The sequence below is a fragment of the Lissotriton vulgaris genome, chromosome 5 (assembly GCF_964263255.1).
Source record: "Lissotriton vulgaris chromosome 5, aLisVul1.2, whole genome shotgun sequence".
In the NCBI taxonomy this organism is placed as follows: Eukaryota; Metazoa; Chordata; class Amphibia; order Caudata; family Salamandridae; genus Lissotriton; species Lissotriton vulgaris.
The window spans coordinates 1,775,217,091-1,775,229,104 of record NC_141693.1 but is presented as its reverse complement, the minus strand read 5'-3'; the positions used below and the strand labels follow the sequence as shown (position 1 = coordinate 1,775,229,104).

Below are 12,014 nucleotides of genomic sequence, written 5' to 3'. Positions count from 1 at the left end.
CAACAATTATTGTAAAAGCGGTACCTGTGCCTTTAATGGAAACAAGCTTCTTTTAAGCAAAAAATAGTTTCCCATTTTGGAAAAACAAATACAAGGGCAGAGGTGTGCTGTGCCTTTCAGCCTCCATCCCTGCCTTGGCACTGGCAGTCATTTACAGGTGGGCTGATTGCGACCTGAATAATTAATAATTATTAGGCAGATTGTTTTACGGCTCCATGCGAATAGACACTTTATGAGGTGACCTATTAGTGCATATCCCTGGTTCGCAAATAGGAATGACAAATTGGTCCCTTCGGTCCCGCCCTGTCCGGGTCCAGCCCTTACGGGCAGCAGTAGGTCTGTGGTTCTTCCTCTCCTGGCCAGAACCCCTCACCTAGCCGCTTCTGAATGTTCCACGGTGAGTTTTTGCCAAAGACATTTTCCAGATAAATAACTACGTAAGAACCCTGATGCAGATTTGAAGCACAGCGTGGACAGCTAAAATCCCTGTCAACACTCATCTGCCTGGGCTCTATCTGAATACCTGACTCACCTTGTTATGGCTTGTTCCGTATGCTTTCACTAAAGTGCTAAAAACCATTTGACTATTTGAGCGTTAAATGGCTATTACTGTACACAAGCAGAGAACACTAGTTCAGAGGTGGAACATTTCCGCTTTCCGTGCACTTCGCCGCTTAATATGATAAGATGAGAACCAACTGGAAGGGGTTTTGAAACGGGAGATTGCTGGATTGCAAAACCCCTTCAGTCAGCTGACTGGTGCAGTAAAGAGATTTTTTTAGCTGGGATGCGAGTGTGTTAAAACCAATTAAATTCTGTTTTATAACTAATGTGATTTTTTTTTTGCCACGCAGAGGGAGGCAGTTCTGATCTCAGTATTCATCTGTGTACCTTTTATATTTATTCATTCAATTATTTACACTTTTTAAAGTTACTTGTTTTCCAAATAGCAATACACTTCTTGGATGAAAAGAGAGCTCGTAGGCCTTCTGACCTCTTTTGGGACATTAAAAGGTTTAAGCCTCTGGTCTGTGCTTATTCTTTGACAGTGATCTTTACCGCCATCGAAAGCCAAGGCAGGTCGAGCAGAACTGGGCTACAGGCCTGCTGTAATTAGCTCCCACCACAACACTTGCTACCTCAGTCTGAGTCCTCTACAGTTTACATTTCCATTTCCTTTGATGGTCATGGAAGGTTGATGGTAATCCTTAGTATATGTTGCTTAGGGGCAGATGTAGGTAAATCTCATTTACCGATTCATAAATACCGAATTTTACCGATTCGGTATTTATGAATCTGTAAATGAGATGTAGGTAAAAATTCTGTATTTTTTACCGAATCGGTAAGATTCAGTTTTTACTGATTCGGTAAATACCGAACCGGTATTTGCTATTGAATCCTATGGGCCTTGAAGCCCATAGGATTCAATAGCAAATACCGATTCGGTATTTACCGAATCAGTAAAAATACCGAATTGCTAAGGGGGACAGGGTGTCACTTAGACACCCTGTTGCACCCCTGTAACTGGCTTTTGTGCCATGTGGCACACAGACATGCCTTTAGGGCATGTCTGTGTGCCACATGGCACAGGTGTACATGCACAGATGTGCATGTACACAAGAATTCGTAATTTACCATGCAATTGTATTGCATGGTAAATACCTAATTCTTAAGGCCCTTTGGCACTGTTAGAAGTGCTACCTACGTCTCGAAATACATATTCGGTAATTTTACCGAATGGTAATTTTACCGAATTGGTAAACTTTACAGAATCGGTAAATTTACCGATTCTGTAATTTTAACGATTCGGTAAAATTACCGATTCGGTAAAATTACTGAATATGTCCGTTTTTTGTGCCCCTACATCTCCATAGCCCTTTACCGGTCGGAAACAGCCGAAAACCGGTATTTTCGGCCGATTCCGACCGGTAAAGGGCTACCTACATCTGGCCCTTGGTCTTTCTCGTAAGCGGTAGCCCCTTCAAGTATTTAGAAGTAGTAGTGTCATGGAATGTCACGGCTAATTTGATTCTGCTGTTGTTTAAAGTCCAAGGTGCGTATGGCTTTTATCTTTCCAAGTAATAGGCGTTGCTTTGATATTGAAAATTTGGATCACTGCTTGGTAGAAAGAACAAAGTTGCAGGCCCTACTTTGTTGGGAGTCTTTGCTCCATTTAGAAGGGGCCCAGCCCGATCCCTTATTATCCCAAGAATGGAATACGGACTGGTGACCCTCGCAGGACTTCCCAAAGCTAGCTTTGCTCCTCTCCGAGCCACAGTGAATGCATCAGCCAGGCTTTTAACGGGTTCTAGGAAATTTGATCACATTTCACCTGATCTTTTGCAGCTAAACTGGCTATCCATTGAAGCAAGAATACGACTCAAGATAGCCTGTCTGACTCATAAAGCCAAACATTACAATACACCATACTATCTAGCTAATAAACTTGAACTACCGGGCTCTAACTGGAACCTCAGAAGTACGTCCACCTTTCTCCTGAAACCTCCAAGATTCAAAAAGAAAAGATCCGGTCTTGCTCCAAGAATTTGGAACTCCTTACCAATAGAGATCAGATCAAATCCTTCCACTACTTCCTTTAAAAAATTGGTTAAAAGGCTACTAATTAACGAACGTTAGCGAGCTGATCATGTTAGTACGTTCTGTTAATAACCAAAATCTTGAAATATTTTTCACTGATGTTCTATGACATATTTTTTCCCTTCTTTTTGTTCTAATCTTAGACACCCCCTTTAACAGCATCAACTGTTGATTGTAAGATGTTTTGTTGTTTCTTCTTTTTTTTCTCATGTAGCGCTGAATTGCACCAATGATACTAATGTTATACCTTCATTATGTTCTGTATATTTGCTTACTACAACGCTGTACAGCGCTCTGATACCCCTTTGGGTCTTATTTGCACTCTATAAAACTTTCAAAATAAAAATTAAAAAATAAACCTCAGTCTGGATTGCTTTTTCGGAGTGAGGTTGGACTGATTGGAATATGGCCGGCCACCCTTGTAAGGAAAGTGTGAATCTTGAAAAAGTGACAATGTGCAGCCCAGTGTATATAGCACAATAGCTTAGATGGCAAAGCAACAAACATTCCAATCAAAACCTATGTGTGCAACTTGAAGACAGGGCCTCGCATGGCTGTAGTGCTGATTTGTGGGTCTCGGGTTGGTAGAATCCAAAGGTGGGAGAGAACCCCCGGTTGATTATTGAGATGTGGTGATCACCAAACGAAGAATTGCTCTTCAAGTGTAGTCTCAACATACAGATGCAGATTGCAAATTCCTATTTCATTTGTTAGGACATTGTAAGAAAGGCATGCAAATCTAGGGGAAACGTCCTTGCCAACAACCCCTAAAAGTTCTTTCTGTGTCTTTAGCTAAAACTACTGAGCATTTAGGTATTACAAAACAGTTAAGCTTTCTGGTATCTACATAAAGTTTGGACATTTCCTTGGCTCAGGATAGAAGTTAATTGTTCTTTTTTCTTTCAAACAAATAAAAACAACGCCTGAAGACACAGCACGGATTAACTGGTAAATCAGTTGTTATTTGCAGCATTTAACAAGTTTTATTACAAAACTTACAATAACAAAGTCTGAATTACTAATGGTACATGCTTATGGGCAATGTTCTTTATAGATGAGTGAACAAAGTGACTTTTATTAAGCACTGCTTACAGCACAAATGGTTCCTTGGCACCAAAGGTAAACAAGCAACCCGTGGTTTCAGTGTAATTCAATGGAAATGTTCATGTGTACTGGAAACTAACAATGTCCTCTAGTTGGAAAAGTTTGAGTGAGTGGTAAATTTGTCATTTGCCTGAGTGTTAACTCGCACATTTAAGTCAACAATCTGAGTATATTTCCCAGAAATGCTAATCACTGGTAACCCCGCCTTACCCACCTAAAGCATTGTGTAAGGCCAGCCTTGGGAAGGGAATGCCTCATGCTCATGGTGCTACTGCTTCAAGCAAACCAAGCTGGTGTCCGTTGACTATCGTTACAAGCTTTTTTTTTTTATTGTAATTTTTTTAACAGAGTTTTATATAGCGCAAACTTGACCCGGGGGTATCCTGCATCAGAGCGCTTTACACGAGCATCAGTTACGTAACATGAGGACTCATTAATTTTTTTTTGTTAGGCACGGGAGATTAAGTGATTTGCCCAGAATCACAGGATGTTGTACGTCCTTGCCGAGACTCGAACCCGGTTCGTTAGATTTGAGGTTGACTCCCCTAACCGTTAGGCTAACTCCTCTCCCAAACTCCTCTCCCCAACTCCTCTCCTACTCAATTTCATTTTCTTGCATAGACAGTATTTCACTCCTGTCTTCCTGCAGATGGTTGACCATTGCATACCATCCCATTCTTAATATCCCTAAAAAGATGTCAGTTAGAGAAGGCAATCGCACACTGCACTGTCTTCCTATTAGGAAGCGCATCTCCTTTTAGGCAATTTGCCTGGTCTTCTTAGCCCTTCATCATACTGGGTCTAAATATCTTTCTGCTCTTTTTAACTGGTGTGTTCCAGGCAGGACTCTCAGATCCTCCTCAAGTAGGAAACTGACCATCCCCGGGTTTCGCAAAGTAAGATGGGGCTACCGTTCTATCTCCGTGGCTGGTGCCAGGTTATGGAACACTGCCTGCTCACATCGCTAAGCTCGACTCATTTGTCTTGTTCAAAAAATCTTTCAAACCTACCGAGTTTCATCTTATTCCTTCATGCACTATTGCTGTTGCTGGGCTGTGCCTCCACGGTCTCGCGCTTAGATACTTGAGGGTTTAATGCGCTCTATTAAGGCAACTTTAATTTAATTTCATTTCATATATCCCAGGCAATCAGAAGACTCTGCTGATTTACTACACATGGCCCGGAGATGCTCCTCTTTGATTAGGTTATGGGGGAGGTTGCAGGAATTCTTGAAGATATCACATCCCTTCTGCAGTGAATACCATTGGTTATGATACTGGAGTATGTTACTGTTGCACCAAATGTGGTTCTGGCTAAGTATAGAGATGCAATGCAGTGGACTAAGGCCCCCAGGCCATAAACAGAAGACTGGGTTAAACATGCTGGCACGTGTATCAATTTCACTGATGCATTTGTAAATTACATCCTTTTACAGATAAGCCCAAAGTCATCTGGGGACTTTTCAGGGAATACTTAGCAGAGACACTTCTGTTAATGATGCAAGGGCTTAAAGAGTATACTCATAATAGACGCCACTGATGTGCTCTGGATTGTCACACAGATAGGCAAGGATGGGCAAACTGATTGTTTACAGGTCAGCATCGTTTTGATATGAAAGTCCTGCTGGGTGTATTCCTTGTTAAGATTGTGCCCCTACTTGAGACCCCGTCTCTTCTCTTTCCTTATAAGGGGCTTGTTTGCACTTAGCAGCTTATCTGCTACAGCACATGTACAGGATACTATGGTATTATGACTTCGATATGCTATACTGGCTCACCGCACAGCATATGTGGTATTGTCCTATATTTCTGTGTATTATGGAACCGTTCAGTTGCAATGTTATATGAAAACAATAAACAGATATATAAAATAACTTCTTTCTGTAGGGACCCCATTGCAATCCTTTAGCGCCGGGACACCCCGTTGGGGTAGCTGCGCGCTTTACAAAAGACACAATAATAATATTAATAATAACTGTCATTTCATTTCATATCAAAAAACTTTATTTCGGTCAACATGACCTCAAAAGTACATTCACAGTGCAAACAGATACATTTAACATTATAACATAAGTCAATTACATTTAGATTTTAAAAAATAGAAAGGACAATAATAAACGCAATTGACACATATATAATGGTGAATGAGCTCTATACGACATTTTAAAAAGCCGACACATCAAACTAATTTAACCGCGGAAGAATATAAGGAGCAAAACTCACAGAGGGTAGATCATGGCAGGCTATAATGCTCCATACTCGGAAAGTGCCAAGTGCAATAAATAAATAATTTACCTAAAAACATTTACCTAACAAAATTACTAAAAAGGATGACCTATATTCTACCATTCTGCATCGATAAGACCTAGGACTGGAGCCTCCCTAAGCCACAGGCTGCTTTTACAGAGAATATTTGAATTGGTTAGGGTGGTAAACTAGTATATTGCCAATTCTCTATAGTATAACTGGGGGGCCAACAAGCAAGCTTATTTTGTTCTAATAAAAACAAGGCCTGATTTTAAAACTGTCAAGGATAGCCACGGTAGATATTTCCCCGTGTATTAGTTAATGAGTGAAGTTATTACATATCCACCAAGAAAACCCTTTAGCTCCTTTCATGATGCTTTTGTGTATGTCCTGCGGGTACACCACATGGAAAATAGGAAACCTGCAACTGAGTAGACTATCGGGATACTAGTATCGTACTTCAGTATCCAGAAGGCCTCAGCGCAACATCTAGTTTGAGTCAGTGAGTATGAATGCTTGCATAGTGCTAACATGTCAGTAGGCTTGATTCTTGGCACAGCAGATGCTTAGGTCACTGTAGGGAACCATATAAAAATGACTCCAGAACGGTGAGCAAGTAGGAGGTTGGGCTGAAAAACCAGAAAAAAAGATACAGATCTTAGTTGCTGACCTGGCAGTGACATGGTTTGCTTATTTTGATAAGTGTTGTGGAGAAGTATGGAATCTAATTGCCCGTATGTCTGGAGTGGTCTTAGAATACGTTGCAAGGACCATGCTCCCTTTAAATATGCATTCCTTTATTGGCTATTTGAAATACATGCAAAATTATGGCTTCTTCATGAACACAAAACAGGGATGGATTGTGCCCTTGAAATCATACATGTTGAGGTGTAAATGAAATAATGGAAAAGCTCTATCTCTGCTTTAGCGCCTGATCCCTGTGTAGTGCTCAGCAAGGCTGCTGTATTCGTCAGTGTGAATGACAGACACAGGACACACCTCCTTCCCAAAGCCACCAAGCTGTTCATCCCGCATTAAGGAGGATTGTAAGGTCAATTAGATTTATTTGGGACTGTAATCCAGTTAGTGCAAAGGCAGCTAAGTGATGCATATGCATATGCTGTGTGATTCTTTGCAGCCAGATGAAGCACACACAGCCGTTCAATGGTGGACAATTTAGATAGTTTGATTGCCTCAAAGAGGCTTGAATCAAGGCCTGTCTCGTCCTTTACATTAAGTGTAATATTCTCCCAGGATTTCTGAATTCCCCCTTCCCGCCATCTCCTCATCTACAGTGCAAGCTGGCGCTTTATATCAACATTCTACTGCCTGCTTCCTCCAATGACAGTACTGAATGTCTGTTGACCATTCGAAATGGTAAACTAGATTCATGGGTACATTAAATGGCTGCCATCTTGTTTCCTACAAGTCTCGTTTTCTGAAGTCTGGAAAGAAGCAAACGTTTAGCAATTGAACCAATTCTCTACGGAGACAGTTGTACAGTCCAGTCTTAACTGTGGCCAGTCTATATCTTCCACCATTTACAGGAATATTTCCCTGGGAACGGTTTAAGACACTTGAGGTGGAGACCCGTGGAAGGCCAACAAGATCACTTAAGCACTCTGAAGAAGAATGGATAGAATTGGTTCAGAAAGTAATTAGTTCTAAACACTTCGAATTTCAAATTCCAATTATCAGAAAAGTTGGGACTATCCCTACCCCATATTTTGAGTAACTTCTTCCCAGGCCATAAAGTATGTGCATATGTATTTATATTAACCCCTCCCCTGCTGATGACGGAACCGCTCTGTCATCAGCTACGGTTGGGCTGTGCTGATGACGGAGCGGTTCCGTCATGCTGATTTCGCGCCTGCGCGGCCGTTCTAATGAGCGGGGCGGGTCATTACGGAACCGCTCCGTCATCAGCACAGCTCAACCGCGACTGGTGACGGAGCGGTTCTGTCACCAGCATGCAGCCGCCGCGCGGCCGACCGCCCTGTTAGCGCTGCGGCGGAATAGCCTCCGCAGCGAAAGGGTTAATAGAGTATATGATGGTCTCCAAGCGCTACCTTGTGAGATGATCAGGCAGTGTTGTGTGCCGCTGAGGATATGTAAGTCAAAAGACAGCGAAGAAAGAGATTGCTATTCTGTTCAGTGAATTGTCACTCTTGGCCAATTCTTTCTGAGGCCACCAGACCCTGTAGACTGCACCTCACTGCTGTCCTCTTACTTGGCCTACAGACCCGGAAGCTGACCAAGGCCGAGCGCCAGCGCTTCAGCGAGGAGGTGGAGATGTTAAAGGGCTTACAGCACCCCAACATTGTGCGCTTCTATGACTCCTGGAAGTCCAACGTGAAGGGGCAGATCTGCATTGTGCTGGTCACGGAGCTGATGACCTCCGGCACCCTGAAAACGTAAGTACTGGCCTCATGACTGTATTGGTTTCATCAATGGACTCTTAACCCTTTTTTCTGTAATTGCAAAGCTCTAATCGATATAGGAGTGCTTCGCATAGAACTAGTGAAGGGCACAAGCAATGTATGTTTACAAAAGTGACAAACTGGTTATTTGGAGCCATAGGGGAAATTGGAGAGGGAAGGTAGAGGGAAGGGGGTTGAGGACCAACAAGAAGGGCAAAAATGTTTACAAAAGCAATTAACTGGGTGTATAGAATCTTGGAGAGGACTGGGGAGTGTAAGGCAAAGGGAAGAGGTTAGTGAAGAAGAAATGAACTGTTCAGGATTCAAACATCAATCAGCATATGATTGTTTTTAATCAAACTGGCAGCAGCTTATACCGGAAATCTGTAAAATGTGTGATTTTTTTTCCCCGGTAGCGCTCACCCCATGTAAAACTATTGCCAGAGTCACATGGCTACATTTGCTGGAGTCACAAGACTATATGTGTGTTTAAGTCTTACTTGCATAAGCAAATATTTTTTGTTAAAAGTACAAATCTGCACAAAAGATGAACTTGTTCTTGTAAATAAATGTACTCTTGTGCAGTGTACTCCACATCTGGGAAAAAGCCAAAATTCTGCCACTGTTGAAGAACCCTACAGCAGATCCTTTGATAGTGTCTAATTATAGGCCCATCTCGCTCCTGCCTTCCATAGCCAAGGTCATTGAAAATTACGTGAACTCTGTCACCACCGAATTTATGGAATCAAACAATTGCCTCCAACGAGTCAATCAGGATTCCGTGCTAATTTTAGCACTGAATCAGCTCTCCTTGAAATATCAGAATCTATAAAAATGACTCTCGACTCGGGCGGGAGAGCGGCTCTAATATTGTTAGATCTATCTGCCGCGTTCGACACCGTGTCCCATGAGAGACTCCTACTGAGAGACTATGGGGTAGGGGGCACGGTGTTGAAGTGGCTCTCGTCGTTCTTAAAAGACCATAGGCAGGAAGTCTGGAACCCACCTTTCTCCTCCCTCATGCCTCCTACAGTGGTGGGTGTCCCTCAAGGTTCTATTTTGAGCCCCGTATTGTTTAATCTGTACATGGCTCCCCTCGTCTTTTTGGCAGAAGCAGCGGGAGCCATGATCATATCTTATGCTGATGACACTCAGTTACTGTTCACTTGTAAGAAGGGAGAGGCTTTGGATGGTGACAAAATCAGGAACTGTTTAAGATAGGTCTTCTCCTGGTTTGGCCACAATCAGCTTCAATGTAACTCTGCTAAATCAGAAGTTATTCTGTTCGGAGTGTCGGACCAGGAAGTCTGGAGGGAGTGGTGGCCGCCCGATATGTCCCCCCCCCCGCAGACCTCTGTAGGAGTAGCCAAAAACCTAGGGGTTAAATTGGACAACTCACTGAACATGAAGAGCCAAGTTCGATCAGTGGTCGGTACTTGTTACGGAACCCTGAAAATGCTCCGGAAATTTCTCCCCCTTTTGTCCCTCTTCCCTCTCCCACAGAAGAACGGTGGTTCAGGCCCTTATCACCTCCAGGCTGGACTATGCTAATGTCCTCTACCTAGGTCTCCCAGATTGTCTCCTCAGTAAATTTCAGGTTGTGCAGATCTCGGCTGCTAGAGCCATCCTGATGTTGAGGCCGAGAACTCACATTTCGCCCCATCTCAAGAATCTACATTGGCTCCCCATTCGCCGCAGAATCCAGTTCAAAGCCCTGTCCATCGCCTTTAAGGTCTTACATGGTATCGGGGCTGCCTAAATCAGGAGGAGAGTTAGTTACTACACACCTGGTAGAGCCCTCAGATCCTCTCACCAACATCGGATGAGTGTGCCTAAATTCGATCACGCCCGCTTAGGAGGGCGCTCCTTTCAAGTCCAGGTTGCTCACCTTTGGAATGAACTTCCGATAGCAATCAGACAAGCGCCATCCATTCCGCACTTTAGGAAATTATTGAAGACATGGCTGTTTCAGCAGTAACTGTGGGCCTTCCACTTATACGCGCCTCCCCTCTTTATCGCTCTGTTTTCGCTAGCACCGGGACACTCTTCTGAGTAGCAGTGCGCTCTACAAATATGATAAATAAAAAAATAAAAATGTAATTAAACATCCACATGAGTAAATCCCTTCGAGGGTGAAAATGGGAAATGAACACCTCCGTAATTAGTGAGGATGTAGCAGGAGACGTTTTTCCATGGAGAAAAATCTTAAGTAACAAATATAAAAGTACAATAATACACATATTTCCATGAGAAAACATGCTACGCTTGACCTTACTTTGGAATTCACAATCGTTTTCCAGTAGAACGCCTGAAAACCTGCAACCTGCAAAGGCGCCTGGAAATCTGCAACAGTTGTAGATTTCCGGGCACCTCATGTCAAATCTTTGGACATAAGGAGGCTTGGTGCAGCTCCTCAGAAAATACCTCCTCTGATATCTCCTATATGGGAAGAGTTCTATTTGTATACCAACGCTAACACACAGACTAAATTCCACCCCATATAACTACAAAGGGAACACAGCGGGAACAGCAGTCCAAGGAATGAAGCTGCAGAAAATGCCAAACAAGATTGGGTTCTAGCTTATGATACGCTATACTGTTGTGATGCCCAGTGCAAGGTCAACATGGCTAGGCCAATTTCCTCTGATGATTGGTTGGTGGTGGTAAGAAGATCACAGTGCATGCAAGCATCAGTGCGGGTAGCAACATCACGTGGTCAGTCTTTCGAACTGCAGTGGGGACTTCCGTTGCCAAACCTGGAAGGAAGACATTTGCTCCCAACCTCAGCGTAATAAAATCTCAGTAAGAGTGCCATTAAGGATATGATTATATTGACATGCACACATCATAACAACACATCTAGTGGTGCTCACAGATGTTAATAGACCAGCCCCCCAGGATGCTAACCCACAACAAAAAATTAGCCGTTGAGGTGACAAAGCTCAAATGAATAGCTAGAGCACCCAACCATTTAAGAAGCCACAACCAATAGGAGAAGAGATTACGAACTAGACTAATAAGGACAAATGCCCCATGGTCAAACACCACAATTAAAGTAGAGGTACGTATGCACAGAATGAGCATCACAGGGGCTCCCCCCCTATAGAAGCACTCTCCATTTTAAGCTGCAAGCCTACCACCAGGCGTGAAGGTGTAAGCAGCAGCAAGGTGAGATACAAGGTAAAGACAACATATAAATACTGCGAGACCATCAGTATTGGACTCTCAATACTTGTCGTAGTGTGTACATTTTTGTTATCAAACCTAATGGTAATATTCTGTTGGATTGTGCTAGGCTGCTGTCTAATGCTGTTTCAAAGCACTGAAGCGTGTTATTAACAGTGACGTTAGGTAGTGAAGTACTTGAATTATGTTTTGAGTTAAAGAGACCTTACAGTGGAACCTTCTTAGACACAGCACCTAACAATAAGTAACCCCAGTTTGATAAAACATACACCCGATATTTGAGAAAGGGTGAGTGTGCACACTAAAGAGCACCCACTGTAACAATGCTAGTTCCCAAAGGAACCTAGTAGATAAATTATAACAGCACAGGTGCACCACAATTTTTAAACATTCAGTTCATAAGTTTCAATAAATCACGAATAGTGTGGTTCCTCATTTTCATTTCTTTATTTCAATTCAA

General features: G+C 42.7%; 1 protein-coding gene across 1 annotated transcript in view; it reads left to right on the top strand.

The window, feature by feature from the left end:
* WNK4 (WNK lysine deficient protein kinase 4) overlaps positions 1–12,014 on the top strand; it is a 416,457-nt gene that overhangs the window by 215,158 nt on the left and 189,285 nt on the right. Inside the window, exon 2 of the mRNA XM_086924092.1 lies at positions 8,190–8,362. Coding sequence (XP_086780218.1) covers positions 8,190–8,362 — 173 coding nt within the window. The remainder of the gene's footprint in view (positions 1–8,189; positions 8,363–12,014) is intronic.